The sequence below is a fragment of the Lithobates pipiens genome, unplaced genomic scaffold (genome assembly GCF_037356315.1).
Source record: "Lithobates pipiens isolate NorthernLeopardFrog02 unplaced genomic scaffold, aLitPip1_a1.2 Scaffold_27, whole genome shotgun sequence".
Lineage (NCBI taxonomy): Eukaryota > Metazoa > Chordata > Amphibia > Anura > Ranidae > Lithobates > Lithobates pipiens.
In genome coordinates this window covers 39,210,048-39,226,403 of record NW_027507788.1, presented here as the reverse complement: position 1 = coordinate 39,226,403, position 16,356 = coordinate 39,210,048, and the positions used below count along the sequence as shown (strand labels likewise).

At 47.1% G+C, this 16,356-nt stretch overlaps 1 protein-coding gene across 1 annotated transcript in view; it reads left to right on the top strand.

Moving 5' to 3' along the window:
- DDX6 (DEAD-box helicase 6) overlaps window positions 1-16,356 on the top strand; it is a 75,565-nt gene that overhangs the window by 26,027 nt on the left and 33,182 nt on the right. The window contains exons 3-6 of the mRNA XM_077456852.1: window positions 1,557-1,620; window positions 9,040-9,144; window positions 9,225-9,354; window positions 9,455-9,601. Coding sequence (XP_077312978.1) covers window positions 1,557-1,620; window positions 9,040-9,144; window positions 9,225-9,354; window positions 9,455-9,601 — 446 coding nt within the window. The remainder of the gene's footprint in view (window positions 1-1,556; window positions 1,621-9,039; window positions 9,145-9,224; window positions 9,355-9,454; window positions 9,602-16,356) is intronic.

Here is a 16,356-nt window from a genome sequence, read left to right as displayed (position 1 = left end):
TGCCCTACTTTTGTCTCCCTCACCTCTGTTGGCATTGCTCTGGGGCATCCCACATAGTAATTACTAGGACTGTGTCCTGTGATGTACGATTGAAGAAAATAGGCCTTTTATAACAGCTTGTCTGTAAAATCCTTTTAAGTAAATGATGGGACACAGATCCCTCCCCTCTTTCTAGTATACAAGTTTATTGCTTTGCTACAAAACTGAGATGCTTCCGGTATGGCGGGTTTTATAGGGAGGCATCTTCCTGTTTAGTGTCAGTGTCCAGCACCTGAAGGTGTACTATAACCCACATAGTAATTACTATGGCTCTGTGTCCCATGATGTACTTCAAAAGAAAAGGGTTTTACAGGTAAGCTGTTATAAAAATCCTATATTTTTTATTTTTTTTTCTCACCCTTTTTTTCCTAATGTGTTCATTTGGAATTTGATTGCTTGATATACAAAATTAATTTTCTAACTATAAAATCCATCTAATCTATTGTACACCAGGGGTGCCCAACCGATGGGCCACATTTGGGATGGGGGGGTCAAAGTCCAGATCATAAGTTGTCCAGATCATCCGTGTTGTGGATCGAGCCGTTGGTAGACGAAGCAAGTGGCTGTGGAGGTAGCTGAAGCTGCATGCATCCTCTATAGAGCCAGTCTAGCAACACTTTCTACAGTCTGTTCCCTACAGATGCAGAAAGCGAGGGGAGGTCAGTTGATGAAAATCAGTTTGAGCAATAATCAATCAGCGCAGATCGGCTCTCCTCTACTCGCGTCTGACAGACGTGATTGAGGAAAAGCCGATCAATGGCTTTCTGTTTACACTGTGATTGGACACAGCTGATCACGTGCTAGTCTTCCTCTGACTCTACCTAGATTGGTGTTGCTGTGTCAGATTGACATACCGTAACAACAATCGCCGCGATGCGTGCCCCCGGGGAAGTGTAGCGGCTTGATATCCTGTTGTCATGACTTCCAAACAGGATATCGAAACCACTTTGCTGTTATTTTTGCTATATGGTGGGCGGCAAGTGGTTAAAGATTCATGATCCTTTCATGCACCCGAGGTAAAGGCGCTTTTCCCCTCTCCTTTTTCACCTTCTTTCTCTCTCCATACCCATTTCTTCTGTTTATCATTTACCTTTGTTTCCCCAATGGGAAACCCTTAGTTCCCATCATATATAGATATCAGATTTCCTTTCCATCCTTCGATTATGCTTTTATCTACTGGGAAACCTAAGAACTGGTTGTATGGCGCTACCCCTCGTTTTAAGCTTGTTACTTTAGTCAGCACTATTCTATTAAACCTGTTTGCTCCTTTTGTGCTCCTTTGACGTGTTAGTATCTTGTTTGGTCTTAGTGGATGTCCCTGTACAACCCAAAACTTAGACTTCAAGGGCTGAAGTGGTTGAGGGTATTTTCTGTCATAATTCAAATGTGTTTACATTATACATTGAGCAAAAGATGGTCGTTCTTCTCTAGGTCTGTGTAGTAGTGTTGACTTTTAGTTACTGCATTCAGTGTTAAAAAACATTTTTTTTTTTTTTTTTTTTTTTTCTTGCTTGTAGACCTGGTGACGACTGGAAGAAGACGTTAAAACTCCCTCCAAAAGATCTTCGAATCAAGACTTCGGTGAGACTTTACTTTATATTCAGGATTAGAAAGATCTGGTCACTTTAGTGGGTGGAAAGGCTTTGGCTACCCTGGAAGTTGCTGCCAAGTGTAAACATTGCTTTTATTTTTAGCCTAAATCTGCACTGCAGCTGTGGACAAACAAGTGGTACATTTTACTATCACAAGCTGGCCTTGAGTGGACAGGTCTCTAGCTTATCAGTGTTGTGTCAATGACCACTTCATATTCTTTGGTCGATAAATTTATTCAGGGGTTAACACGGCTTAATCTTCAGTTAAGTAACCCTTGGGACTTGAATTTAGTTTTGTCGGCAGTACAAAACAGCCTTTTTGGAAGATACAACGTATTCCCTTGGTCTATTTTTGACAAGGAAATTATATTTTTTTCGTTCATTGATGGACACAGCTCCAGTAATTTTGACCATAGGGTTATTACGCCACTTTCAGGAGAGGACTAGGCAGAACATGTAATATGAAAACAGAACTTTACAGTTCCGCCCAGGGGGCGGTCCCTCTGGTAATAACCCCTCAGCCTGCTTCCTGCAGCTCAGTTTTTTTCTGCCTAGTGAAGGACCTAGGCTCCCTGCGGCACCTTTGGTCCTGGTATTTTTTTTCCTGGATTTTGCCTTATGCGCAAGATTTTAAGACCCTGTGGTCTGCCATCAACAGCCGGCTGGGTGACAGGCTGGATAATATACATCCTCGTAGTCTCCCCAGCCTGGCCATCAAGTATGTGCAGACCTTGGCTATGCACTGGGTTGCCCACAACATACCCCTCAGGCTCCAGGGGTGGCCGGCGAGCGCAGCACTCCAGGGCACACATGACTGGACTACCAATGTCTGTCAGTGTGCCGTGGCCGGCAGTCACCCCATACTGCTCGGGTGTGGGTCTGTGATGGGATGTCCCCAGCTCATCCAGATGGTAAGTGCAGCTCTCCTTGCCTCGGCAGGATTGAGCAGCTGGACATTACCTGGGAGGTCGATTAGGGGGTCCCTCTTCTTTCCCTGCTGTCCCCATCCCCCCCCCCCCCCCAGGGAATGCTGCATGGCTGGGCTACTGAGCAGTATATACCTGCACCCAGGGGTCCTCCGGGGACTCTGATCGTGAATTGGGGGCTGCGCTGGTTGTCTGAGTGGTCTGTGGGCTCTGCGTGTGCTGCCGCCATTATCTCTGTTCATTGACTGTACAGTTATTTGTCGGCCATTTTCTGAGTCTCTGTGGAAAGCATGGTCTGTGGGCATTTTCCCGGTGATTGTCCTCTACAGGGTGCTCGGCAGCCATTTTGTTGTAGCCTCAGCGCAGTTTTTCTCCAGCGCTGGTCCCTGTACCTCAGAACAGCAGTTTTTTTTTTTTTTTTTTTTTTTTTTCTTCTTCCTTCCTTCCTTCTCTGGACACCTGGGAGCTGACACAGGCACCTGTAACAGCACAGCGCAGCACTCGGTCAGGGTGGTGAGTCCTGCCGTGGGGACCCCTCAGTCTGCAGCAACTAGGATGGTGGGATTGAGCACCTGTCCTAAGTCCCCAAGGGTGGCAGACAGGGTGGGTCAGCATTGCTTCAGAAACTGGTTTCTTCCCAAGAACTCCCTGCAATTGCAACAGGCTCGTCTGCAAGCAGTGCCTTTGGATGCTCTGTCACCGGTCCTTGAAATGTTTGTTGCCAGGGTGGAGGCGGTGTGCTGGGGCTAAACGCTCACCCCTCGTCCTCCAGGGAGAGTTCTGACTCAGGCCCCGCAGTGACTGGAAACCCCTGCTCTGTCAGAGGACGCTGATCATTGAGGATGATTCCCTGTCCGGGTCCGCACGACGAAGCACTAGTTGGCGCACTTATCACAGCTGTGCGTGATACCCTGAAAATTAAGGATATAGCAGGATTCTCTGCTGAAGTAGCGGTCCCTTTGGGTCCCACAAGCCAGCCCGTACACCTAAGGTGTTTCTGTATCTGACTTATAAGTTCATATACAAGGAATGGGGAGGCCTGCAATGGACCTTTTCGGTCCCAAGAAGAATGGTGGGGCGTTACCCCAGTAAAGAGCCTTCTTAAAAAAAAAAAAAAAAATGGTCGGCTCCGCCGTTCGTGGACCCCCCCCCCCCCCCCCCCAGTATCCAGGTTGAAGTAACCATGATCCCGGAATCCTGAGGGGGTTCCTGCATTTAGGGACCCTACCGACAGGAAGGTGGAGGCAGTGGCCTGTTCCTTTTACGGTAGTGGAGTCAGCGATACGACCAGTACTGACCACAGCCTTAGTGTAGCAGACACTGAGTGGGCAAAATTATTGCACAGTGAGTTGGAGAAGCAGCAGGCCTCTCCTGTCTGCATGGAACTGGCAGACCAGTGGGTGCACGGCCTTAAGTACGTCTGACGCAGCCCTGGATACGCTTCCCTTGAGCTCCAGGGCATCAGTGTCAGCAGTGGTGCTGCAGCGCCTGATTTGGCTGAAATGCTGGTCTGCGGACCAGGCATCTAAGAAATCCTTGACTGATCTACCCTTCCTTGGTGAGTGGCTATTTGGAGCCTTGTTGGATGACATTAAGAATGTCACAGGTGGGAAGATTACCTTGTTCCCACAGTCCAGGAAGAGTAAAGAGCCACGTTGCAGGCAAGGGCTCTCATTTTCTGCTCAAGAGGCCTTTTTGTCTGCCTGGGACTTCAGCAAAATGCTCAAAGTCCAACGGGTCGACTACCGAGGGACAGAATCGTCCCTGGATTCGCAAGCCAGCGAGCAAAAGTGCTTCCGCATGAAGGTTTGCCCCACCCGTCACTTGGGTGGGGTCGCCTTTGGGAGTTTGTGGCCCGGTGGGCCTCTCGGCTGCCCGACCAATGGGTTTGCGATCTGATTTCATCAGGCTACAAGAGTTCCTCTTGGCCACCAAACAGATTCTTTTGTTGGGGGCAGTAAAGGACCTGCTAACCCGCGTGGTGATAGTCCCTGTTCCGGAAAACAGAAAGGGTTCAGGGGTTCTACTTCAATCTGTAGTCCCCAAAAAGGAAGGGGGTACGTCCAATCTTGGACCTGAAAGCCCTCAATTCCTTTGTGAAAGTACAGAGGTTCAGAATGGAATCAGTTCACTCAGTAGTTGCTGCACTTCATCAGGGAGACTCCCTGGTGTCTTTGGACATCCAGAACGTGTACTTGCACATATCCATATGCCTCAGGCATCAGGTTTCTTCAATTTGCAGTATGGAAAGACCACTACCAGTTTGTGGCTCTCCCCTTTTTTGGCTTGGCTTCAGCACCCCGAGTCTTCACCAAGGTATTGACTCCAATTTTGGCGTTGTTGCAACAACGCAGGATTGCAATTGTGGGTTACATAGATGATCTCCTCCTGAGAGCAGCTTCCTCCTCAGAATTGGAGGATGTGGCCAGCACCATGCAAACCCTGCAGGAATTTGGGTGGCTGTTGAACCTCAGTCGGTGCTTGTGCTGTCTCAGCGCCTGGAGTACCTATGCTTACTGCTGGACTCTGTGGAAGGGAATTTTTCTCCCTTCAGACAAACTGCAGACTCTCAGCCGCGGTGAAGCTGTTGATGAACCGCAGGTGGTCATCGCTGTGCTTCTACATGCGAGCTCTGGGGCTCATGGTCGCCTCCAAGGCAGTACCGTATGCCAAATTTCACACCAGAGTCTTGCAGAAGGAGATATTGACAAAATGGGACAAATCTTTATCACTGGTTTGACAGTCGGGTGAGCTAGTCAGGGATTCCCTTCTCTGGTGGCACTTCAGTCCGGGAAGTCGTTCCTACCTCTGCATTGGAGAGTGATCACAATGGACGCCAGCCTGACCGGTTGGGGTGGAGTACTGGGAGTACAGTCAACCCAGGGCCTCTGGTCAAGGGAGGAATATAAGTTGCCTATCTGTGCTCGAGCTTCAATCGATCAGGCTATGCCTCTCCACATGGTCAGTGAGACTAAGAGGGTGTCCCATCAGGATCCAGTCAGTCAACACCACTGCAGTGGCATGTTAATCGCCAAGGAGGAACAAGAAGCACGAGGGGTTGCTCACATCCTTCGGTTCGCAGAGCGGCATGTACGGCCCTGTCGTCCATATACATCCCGGGAGTAGAAAACTGGCAGGCGGACTAAGTTGCCAGATGCTGGACCCAGCAGAGTGGTCGTTGCATCCAGCGGTGTTCAGGCTTCTGATCCTGCGGTGGGGCACACCAGATGTAGATCTGGCCTCTCGGCTCAATCGAAAGGAGCAGAGGTTTGTATCCAGGACAAGAGATCCTTTGGGCGGATGGGTCAGATGCGCTGGTGGCTCCATGGGATCAGTACCGACTGATTTATATGCCTTTCCTCTGTGAAAGCTGTTACCACGTCTGCTTCAGAGTGGAGGCTGAGGGGATCTCAGTTATACTGATTGCCCCAGATTGGCCTTGGCGTCTTTGGTACGCCGACCTAGTATGCCTGGTGGCGTACGCTCCCTGGCGGTTACTGATGAGAGGACTTCTCTCTCAAGGTCCAATTCTCGGTCCTGTTTTACCTTACCATCGCTGGCTTTAACGGCATGGCTATTGAAAGCCAGGTGTTAAGGAACCGAGGTCTGTCGGACTCTGTAATCTCCACTACATTGAGGGCACAAATCTTCTCAGAAGATATACCATTGTATGTGGAAGGCTTATATCTCCATGTGTGAGGAGATGGGGTGGCGTCTGCACCTATTCAGTATTCAGGATCCTTCTGTTCCTACAGCGAGGAGTAGACCAGAAACTGGCTTTAAGCACCATCAAGGGACAGATCAGCCTTGGCTGTTTTTTTTCCAATGACCCCTGGCGTCTCACTCTCTGAGCCCTTTTATACAAGGGATCCAGTATGTAGTCCCTCCGGTGGGTCCACCCTTGCCTCCCATGGAATTTGAACCTTGGCGCTTCAGAAACTGCTGTTTGCGAATATCAGAGAAATTCCCTTGTTGACTTTCTCAGAAAGTGGTCTTCCTAGTGGCTATTACATCGGCCATAAGGGTTTCTGAACTGGCGGCCTTGTCTTGCAAGTCGCCCTTTCGGATTATCCACTAGGATAAGGTGGTGTTGCGTCCACAACTTTTTCTACCAAAGGTGGTTTTGGCTTTTCACCTCAATGGAGACATTGTGTTAATATGTGTCCTAAACTGACACATCCTAAGAGGTGGCCCTCTATTCCCTGTACATGGTCCGTGCTTTAAGGGTTTATCTGTCTGCCACAGCTCCCTTCCGGAAGTCAGACTATTCGTTTCGGTAGCTGGTCCAAAAAAAAGATTGGGGGACTCGTCGCCCACCATTTCCAGGTGGATCAGACAGATTGTGGTCCAGGCTTAAGCCTTAAAGGGCCAGGTGCCCCCCTTTCCTTTTTTTATTTTTTACCACAGCCAGTTATTTTTGACTTTCAGCCATTTTCTAGTAGTTTTGCCATTTTTTTTTCAGCACCCTCAGATATTTTTGCTGAGGCTGCCAGGCATTTTCTAGTAGCCTCTGGTTTGCCTCTGGTACTGGGTGCTTATTTCCTTCTAGAACAGCACACTTTATATATATACACACACACACACACACACACACACACACACACACACACACACACACACACACACACACACACACACACACACACACACCTCGTGGATGACACAGGGGAGACCGGACAGCAGCAACACAGCGCAGTACCTGGGGTCCATGGTGGTGAGTCCTGTGGGGGGCCCCTGTCTGTGGCAGCTAGGAGGGTGGATTTTTTGTGACTTGCTTTAGGTCCCCAAGTGGTGACAGGCAAGTGTGGGTCAGCATGGTGTCAGAAGCTGGCACTTCTTCCCCAGACATCCCTGTTATTGCAACTGGTTCCCCTGCACAAACGCCACCCCCCCCCCCCCCCCCCCCCCCAACCATCTTCTGGGGAAAGCTGATTCAGACTCGGGCCCCGCTGTGACAGACGGCCCCTGTTCTGATGTATGAGGATGCAGACCAGGACATTTTGGACAATGAGGATGACTCCGTGTCTGGGTCAGCGCAGGAAAAGGCACTTGTAGGAGCACTTATCACAGCGGTGCAGGATACCCTAAAAATTTAGGATACGGCGGGGGGCATCTACAGAGGTCAGTCTTTTTGGGTCCCACAAGCCGACCCGCATGGCTAAGGAGTTTTCCTTTCCCAACTTTTTTTGGTAAGTTTATGTACAAGGACGGCACAGTGGTGTAGTGGTTAGCACACTCACCTAGCAGTAACAAGGGTCGCTGGTTCAAATCCCAGCCAAGACATGCTTGGAGTTTGCATGTTCTCCCTGTGCCTGCGTGGGTTTCTTCCGGGTACTCTGGTTTCCTCCCACAATCCAAAGACATGCAGGTAGGTTAATTGGCTTCTGTCCAAAACTGACCCTAGTATATGAATGGGGACCTTGGATTGTGGGCTCCTTGAGGGTAGGGACCAATGTGAGTGCAATGTACAGGGATAGGGACAATTGTAGACACTAACTCGGGTAAAGTTAAGTGTAGCTGCTGACTTAAAAAAAAAATAATAAAAAAATAAAAAAATCTTAGCTGGAATGCCCCTTTAAGCTTTGTAAATGGTTTCTGTGCTGCATTTCTGGTTAGGAATGTGTTACGTGGCACTTGCAATTCATTTTGTATACTGTTCAGTGGTCTACTCTGAACATTGCGCCAAGTGCAATCATTTGGCACATATGGGTACCAGATAAATGCAAAAAAATAAATAGAAAATATACTAAATTCATTTTTACTTGTCACTGCTACATCAGAAAAAAATGCCAGTTCGATTGCCTGCTTTTACTGAAGACAAATCTGTTTATCCATGTGGTTTTCTTTTTCATCTCGGTTCTAAACATGCGGCTTCTGGGCAACTGTTTGGCAACAGAACTGCTCTGCATTGAGCCAATAATCTGTCTCCGCTTGTCTATTCTGAAATGGGAATATTTTTTAGACAGGAAACGTTTCTGGGGACAAATCTCTGCTAAAGGTAACCTATTATAGTAGCTTTTTGAGAGGCTGTTGTGGGAAGTACTGATTTAATTTTGTGGTTGGTGCTACTAGGGCATCTACCGCCTTAAAGTGGAGGGCCACCCCCGAAAAAAAGCTTTAATATTTAAAAAAAAAAAAATTTCACTTACCTGAAACGCTGTTGCTAGGCAGTCTTCTTAATCTGCCTATTCCACGGTGCTTACTGGTCAATGAGTGGCCCCGTTGCCTTCTGGGACACATGTCCCAGAAAACGTCAGGGCCATTTATAAAAAGCCGCGCGACCGGAAACGGGCATTGAAGCCGCAAGGCTCCACTGCCTGTTTCCCTTCGTTAGGATGGAGGTGCTGGCAGCCGATCCGATGGACAAATCAAACTAGGCAAATTAGTATTTTTAAACCTCTAAGTGTTGTTCAAAATTGACTGTTTTTCTAGACCTTGAAACCTATTTAGTTAGTAAATTGACTTTCTTTAATCCATTTCAGGATGTCACCTCCACAAAAGGCAATGAGTTTGAAGATTATTGTTTAAAAAGAGAGCTGCTCATGGGGATTTTTGAAATGGGATGGGAAAAACCATCTCCAATACAGGTTGGTAAAGCTAAAATCTGAGCTTGGTCTCCATGCATTAGACCTTGACACACATGACTGTTTGTTTTTATTTTTTTTAGGAGGAGAGCATTCCTATTGCTTTGTCTGGTAGGGATATCCTGGCTAGAGCTAAGAATGGAACTGGCAAGAGTGGAGCCTACCTCATTCCCTTACTTGAACGGCTGGACCTAAAGAAGGACGTCATACAAGGTGGGTACAAATGCATCAAGTCAATTCAGTCATCAGTTAATTTCTGTTCAACATGCATTTTAGAAGGAGTTTAATTTTTTTTTTTTTAATTTTTTTTCAGCAATGGTGATTGTACCGACACGAGAACTTGCGCTTCAGGTCAGTCAGATCTGTATCCAAGTTAGCAAGCACCTTGGAGGGGTAAAGGTCATGGCAACAACTGGAGGCACCAACCTAAGAGATGATATAATGAGACTGGATGACACAGGTAGGCAATATCTTCACAACAGGTCAGAATGTATTAAAGCGGTAGTAAACTACGGCTGGAGGGTGAATCCCCTGCAGTGGCAGCATTTGCTAGTATGCAACGCATACTAGCACATTATGAAATGCCTTAGAACAAAGGGCTTCAAGCTTCACCTGGTCTTCCTTCCGGGTTCCAGCTGTGATTGGCTGAAGCCGTGATGACGTCACTCCCTCACATACACACGAGCTGTCTGCTGTGGCACAGATCGCTGACTGTCCAGTATGCTGGACCTTCAGAGTGACATCACCGGCTCCATCCATTGGTACTGTCGCCTAAACACCGAAAGTTAGATATTCAATCTACAGGTACGCCTTAAGTCCAAAAGACTCCACTTTAAGTTTCTTATGCAAATCTGACCCTTTATATGTGAATGCCAGAAGCCTAAAATGCTCTAAATAGTGCAGTTTGGCAAAAAGGTGGTTACTTCCATTTAATTTTTAATGGCTTATTTTAATTTTCATTTAAGAGCTTGGACTTCACCTTGCCCATAAAAGCAAATGGCAGAAAAGCTAGGAAAATGCTTGTCTCAAGCTTTAAGTATTCAGTCAGATCGCTGATGTGAGCCAGTTGATATAAGCACTTAGAACAATGAAGTAGTTTGTGTTGTGTGTTTTATTTTTTGTCTAGTTTATCGCAGTATTTCACAAGATATAAAATTGAAGCACAAGCACATGACCTTTTTGTTTAAAGCTGATGTTCATATCACTTTAAATAGTTTGGATCAAAGTGGTTCAAACAAATGATTTGCTTAGTGCTGTCTGAGATACTTCCCGTCTCACACTCGGAATAAAACGGTCTGTAGAGGAGTAAGGAGGTGGGACTTTATATAATGCACGTGGTTGCAAAACAGTAAGTTGGTGAACATATTGGAATTTTTATTGATTGCCCAAAGATATAACTGAGCATAACAGATGCATACATATAACAATACTATCATAAAAATACAAATACAGTAATATGGTACATCAGATCATAAATGAGTAATAGCACATGCTATGGCAAGCAAGAAACCTTCCAAAGTTCACCGGAACGTATATTGGGTTTGAGCAGTAGCATCCAGTAATACTTGCAAAACCTATGAGCTGCTTGGTCCCATGGTAATAAAATATTGCAGGGGAGCTTGGTATTCAATTAATATGGGTTGAAAGTATAATATATGGCAGCTCTACGCCTTTCGTGGCTGAGAGGCCACTCGTCAAGCACAAGGTGTATCTGTTGGTAAAAGTTAAGCTTAAATAATGATATAGACATACACTATCTCTATATAGAGAGAGATAAGAAACCCAATCCAAATACCTGTTGACTACTCCATAGTTCATGTGGTGATGGTGTGGTATCAGGTACAAAATCTATCCATATGAAAGCACCCCACAGTGGGAGCCAGGACAGGCACAGAAACCCCAGACAATCTAAATATAAGTTGAATAAAACGGTGAACTCAAGTAAAAATGCTTAAAAGGAAAAATGTGATGGAGTGGAAGGACCAATCCAAGGTGAGATGAAGATGGGGACTAGAACCGATAGCCCAAGGCTGAATTGGGAAGTGAAGTAAGGAATAAGAAAATGGGACCACCAGTGAGGAGTAGAAAAGTGATAGTGCAGACCAACCTGGAGTGATATGTGAATGACTGATGATCCGAGGCATACAAGTGGTGTATGGCTGGAACAAAGATTGCTGGACTAGCATGCAAACACGTGTGAAGAGGAGCCTGGAGTGTCGGAGCACGCATGGGAGCCGCTCATGTAGGTGCCCCAGCGATGACGTCACGCCAGTGCGGCAGATGGAAGGGAGGAGACAAAGGGCGAGAGGTCAGGCATGGCCTGCCCGATCCTCTGCCGCTGGAGCTCCCCAAATCTGCCCGCGAGCATGGGAACCACACACGGGCACAACGCTGCCCAATAGCACACTCAATGTCCAACGGGGGTGCGTGACGTTGACTCGTCATGGCGGCGCCCCCGCCCGCCAGGCGCATAAAGGGCAGTGGGTGGGGTGAGGGCCGCCAGGCATGTCACAGCTCCCAGAAGAGGAGAGCAAACTGGACGGCATGATAACCTAGCTGAACCACACCTACACCAAGCCAGAACCTGGGTGGGATTAGTTAATTATAATATGCCATTAAAAATTGATAATAATTAGAATGATAAAAAATCATGAAAAGTGAACAGAAAAAAAGGGGGGAATGATAAAGTATGAAGGGATCAAGAGATAATTCTCATAAGAACTAAAATTGCAAGAAACCTAATACAATTGATCAATATGAGAGCATATCCATGTGCTTCCATCCCTATTTGGTATTAAGGAAACAGATTTGGAATGACCTCCAATCATTCTAGGGACTTTATATGAACGTATGGCTCAGTAAGGCTAATTGTTCCATCCCTGGGACTTTAAATGAAACTGTGGCCTGGTAAGGTCACATTTCCATCCCTTGTCATATCAAGGGGGGGGGGGGGGGGTTAGGGAAGGAGGTGGGACATTTGGGACTTTATATGAAGCACGTGGTTGCAAAAACAAGTTGGTGAACATATTGGAATTTTTGATTGCCCAAAGATATAACCGAGCATAACAGTTGAATACATATAATACTATACTATATAATACAGATCATAAATGAGTAATGGCACATGCTATGGCATCAAGAAGAAAACTATTTAAAGTGACCTGAAACATGGAAGTCAGCTTTAGGCAAAAACAGGAGCAGTCAATCTTGTAGCCAGTTATCTTCTAGAGACTCTAGGTCTCTGGAAATGAAAAATAGAAGCTGATTGGCTGCCATGCACACTGCTCTAGATTCTGTTGCTCCAGTAGATAAAGTCCCCTGCTTGTGTGTAAAGTTGCCCACGTTACTTATATTGGGGGCTGTCCCAAATGGCTATTGAAACGGCTGACTCAAGTCCCATGTTAAGTTATGGTGCTGGTACTTGGTGTTTTAGCAAATCGTGCAACTTCATCTGAAATCTTGTTGTTTCAAAGCCGCATCTCAGTGTGACTTTGAAGACATCTGTGCAGCTTCCTGCACAGATGTCTAAGTTGCACCCAAAATCGCCTAAGTTGATATGTACAACTTTTTCAAATCGGTGCACTGCAGAGTCAACGCACTGATTTGAATGGTGTGATTGCTGGAAATAGGATGGGACTTTTCATGTGATTTGACCTGTCAAATTCCATGTCAAATCACTCCAATGTAAACAAGGGCGAAGAAGAAAAATTCTATCCCATTAATGCAAGGTGATACTTTTTGTGCATGCTGTATCATGCTTTCTTTCATTGTGTAGTTTCCCTTTGAAGGACTGTTAAAATTGATCTATGCAAGCTTTGGTGTTCTCTGTATTCAGTGTTTACTAAATTAACCTGGAATTGTGTGCATGGTTGGCTCCAGATCTGTGCCAGTCAGTGACCTGCAAAATAGTAAAGCTGTATAAGCCTGCTCTCCATCTTCAGGTACAGCGAGGGGGGGGAGATATTTCATCCCCTGCTGATTTTGTGCCTTTGCCCACTGACAAAGATATGATCAGTCTTTAATTTTAATGGTAGGTTTATTTACAAAGACAGAATAAGAGAAATATCCAGAAAAACATCAATTTGCATTTTAAGTAGTGAAATAAGTATTTGATCCCCTCAAGCAGCAAGATTTCTCGCTCCCAGGTGTTTTCTATACAGGTAGGTAGCTGACATTAGGAGCTCCTTAAAGGGAGTGCTCCTAATTTCAGCTTGCCTGTATACAAGACACCTGTCCATAGAAGCAATCGGATTCTAGTCTTTCAATGGGCAAGTCCAAAGCTGTGCAAGGATGTCGGGGACAAGATTGTAGACCTACACAACGCTGGAATGGGCTACAAGACCATTGCAAAGCAGCTTGGTGAGGGGGTGACAAGTTAATGTAATTATTAAATGGGGAAAACCCAAAACTGCCAGTCTCCCTTGGTCTGGAGCTCCACGCATGATCTCAACACATGGAGTTTCAATGCTCATGAGAACGGTAAGGAATCAAACCAGAACTACACAGGAAAATCTTGTCAATGGACTCAAAGCGCTAGTTGTAGCACTTGGAACAGCTGTGCGTGATAACCTAAAGATTCAGGTGCCAGCGTATCCCTCTGCTGATGTACCAGTCCCTTTTTGGGTTCCGCAAGCCAGCAAGTTCATCTAGGTGTTCCCATATCATTTACAAGGAATGGAGTCGCCTGCAACGGACCTTTTCTGTCCCCAAATACATGGCGGCAGGTTACCCCTTTGAGGAAAGCATTCTCAAAAAATGGTTGGCGCCTCTGGTCGTGGACCCCCCAGTATCCAGGTTAAACAAAGTAACCACGATCCCGATGGGGGGACTCATGCATTCAAGGATCCCACAGACAGGAAGGCTGAGGCGGTGGCTCGTTCCTTGTTTATGGTTGTGGGGTCAGCTATGCGACCTGTACTGGCATCTGCACTGGTGTTGCAGACACTGACTGAGTGGGCAAAACTTGCACTGCGAATTAGGAGAGCAACAGGCCTCCCCTGTCTGCGTGGAACTAGCAGACCAACTAGTGTAAGGCCTTAAGTAAGTTTGTGACATGGCCCTGGATACTCTTCCGCTGTTATCCAGGGCTTAAGTGTCACCTGTGGTGCTGATGCTCCTGATTAGGCTAAAATGCTGGAATGCTGGCCAGGCATCCAAGAAAGCCCTGACGGATCTTCCCTTCCTTGGCGACCGGCTCTTTGGAGCCTCGTTGGATGACATTATTAAAAATGCCACTGGTGGTAAGAGTACTCTACTCCCACAGCCCAGGAAGGCTAAGGAGCTATGCCGTAGGCAAGCGCCCTCCTTTTTCTGCTCACAAGCGTCTGTCATCTGCCCCATGCTTCGACAAAGTGTCCCCAGACCGACAGGACGCCCACGGGTGGTCAAAAGCGTCCCTGAAACTGCAAGCCTAATAAGCCTGCAAACAAAAGTGCTACCACATGAAGGTTTGCCCCCACCCATGTGGGGGGGGGGGGGTCGCCTTTCGGAGTTTGCAGCCCGGTGGGCTTCCCAGTTATCCGACCAATGGGTCTGCGATCTGATTTCCACAGGCTACAAGAGTTTCTCTCTTGGCTGCCAAACAGATTCTTCCCCTCCAGCGTACCCGTATCCCTGGTTCGCTGGGAGGCCCTGTTGGGGGCGGTAAGGGATTTGCTGAATAAGTGGGTGATTGTACGAGTTCCGGAATGCTTCCAGGGATTCTACTCAAATCTGTTTGTGGTTCCCAAGAAGGAAGGGGTACGTCCGATCTTGGACTTGAAAGCCCTCATCACTTTATAAAAGTGCAGAGGTTCAGAATGGAATCGGTTTGCTCAGTAGTCGCTGCACTCAATCAAGGGGACTCCCTGGCATCCTTAGACATCCAGGTTGCATACCTGCACATACCCATATGCCTTCGGCATCAAAAATTTCTCAGTTTGGCAGTCGGAAGCCCATTACCAATTTGTGGCTCTTTCTCTTGGCTTGACATCAGCTCCCCGAGTCTTTACCAAAGTACTGGCTCCAGTATTGCCGTTGCTGTGACAACACAGGATCGGAATCGTGGGCTACCTGGACGATCTCCTATGAGCATCTTCCGCCTCAGAATTGGAGGAGGATGTGGCGATCACCATGCAGACCCTGCAAGAATTTGGGTGGCTGTTGAACCTAAAGAAGTCGGTGAGAATTTTTCTCCCTTCAGACAAATTGCAGACTCTCAGATCTGCGGTCAAACTACTGTTGTACCGCAAGTGGTGGTCGCTCTGCTTTTGCATGCGAGTACTGAGACTCATGGTAGCCTCCTTCAAGGCAGTACCTTATGCCCAGTTCCCCACTAGAGTCTAGAGTACTGCAGAAGGAGATCTTGTTGAAATGGGACAGATCTTCGTTGTCCCTGGATCAACAGATCCAGGTGAGCCAACCAGTCAGGGACTCTCTGATCTGGTGGTTGAGGTCCCCAGTGATTCAGTCCGGAAAATCGTTCCTTCCTCAAATGGACGGTGATCACTACAGACGCCAGTCTGTCCGCCTGGGGTGGAGTGATGGGGATTCGGTCAGCTCAGGGCCTCTGGTCGACAGAAGAATCAGAGTTGCCGATTAATCTGCTCGAATTGAGTGGGATCAGGCTGTGCCTCCACACATGATCGTTGCGTCTTCAAGGGTGTCCGATGAGGAAATGGTGGTCTCGTCGGCCACCATTTCCAGGTGGATCATATAGATTGTAGTACAAGCCTACGCCTTGAAGGGGCAGGTGCCATCCTTTCCAGTCACGGCCCACACTACAAAGGCAATCGGAACATCTTGGGCTTTCCGACACCAAGCGTCGGTCGCTCAGGTATGTAAGGCGGTGACCTGGTCGTCTGTCCATACGTTTACCAAGTTCTACAAGGTAGACGTCAGTGAATCGGCTGATGCCTGTTTTGGTCGCAGAGTTTTGCAGGTGGCTGTGTAGCTGCAATTATGCAATCTTTATTTTCCTGGTTTTTCGATAAAAATGCAGTACTGTTATGTTGATGCCCTGTTGCATTTCTTCTGCAAAAGGTTGCGGTCTTGGATCACTCCTGTTGAGGATACCCGGTTATGTGGTGGTGTCTTTCCACACAGTTTTGTGGGTTTAGTTTCACTAGTTCCCACTTGCCATGGTGGATGAAGTTTTTATGCTGTTTTTCCCACCCCTCGTTTGGCACTGCTTGGGGATGTCCCATTTTTTGTTAGAGGAGCTGTCGGTCTGTGAAT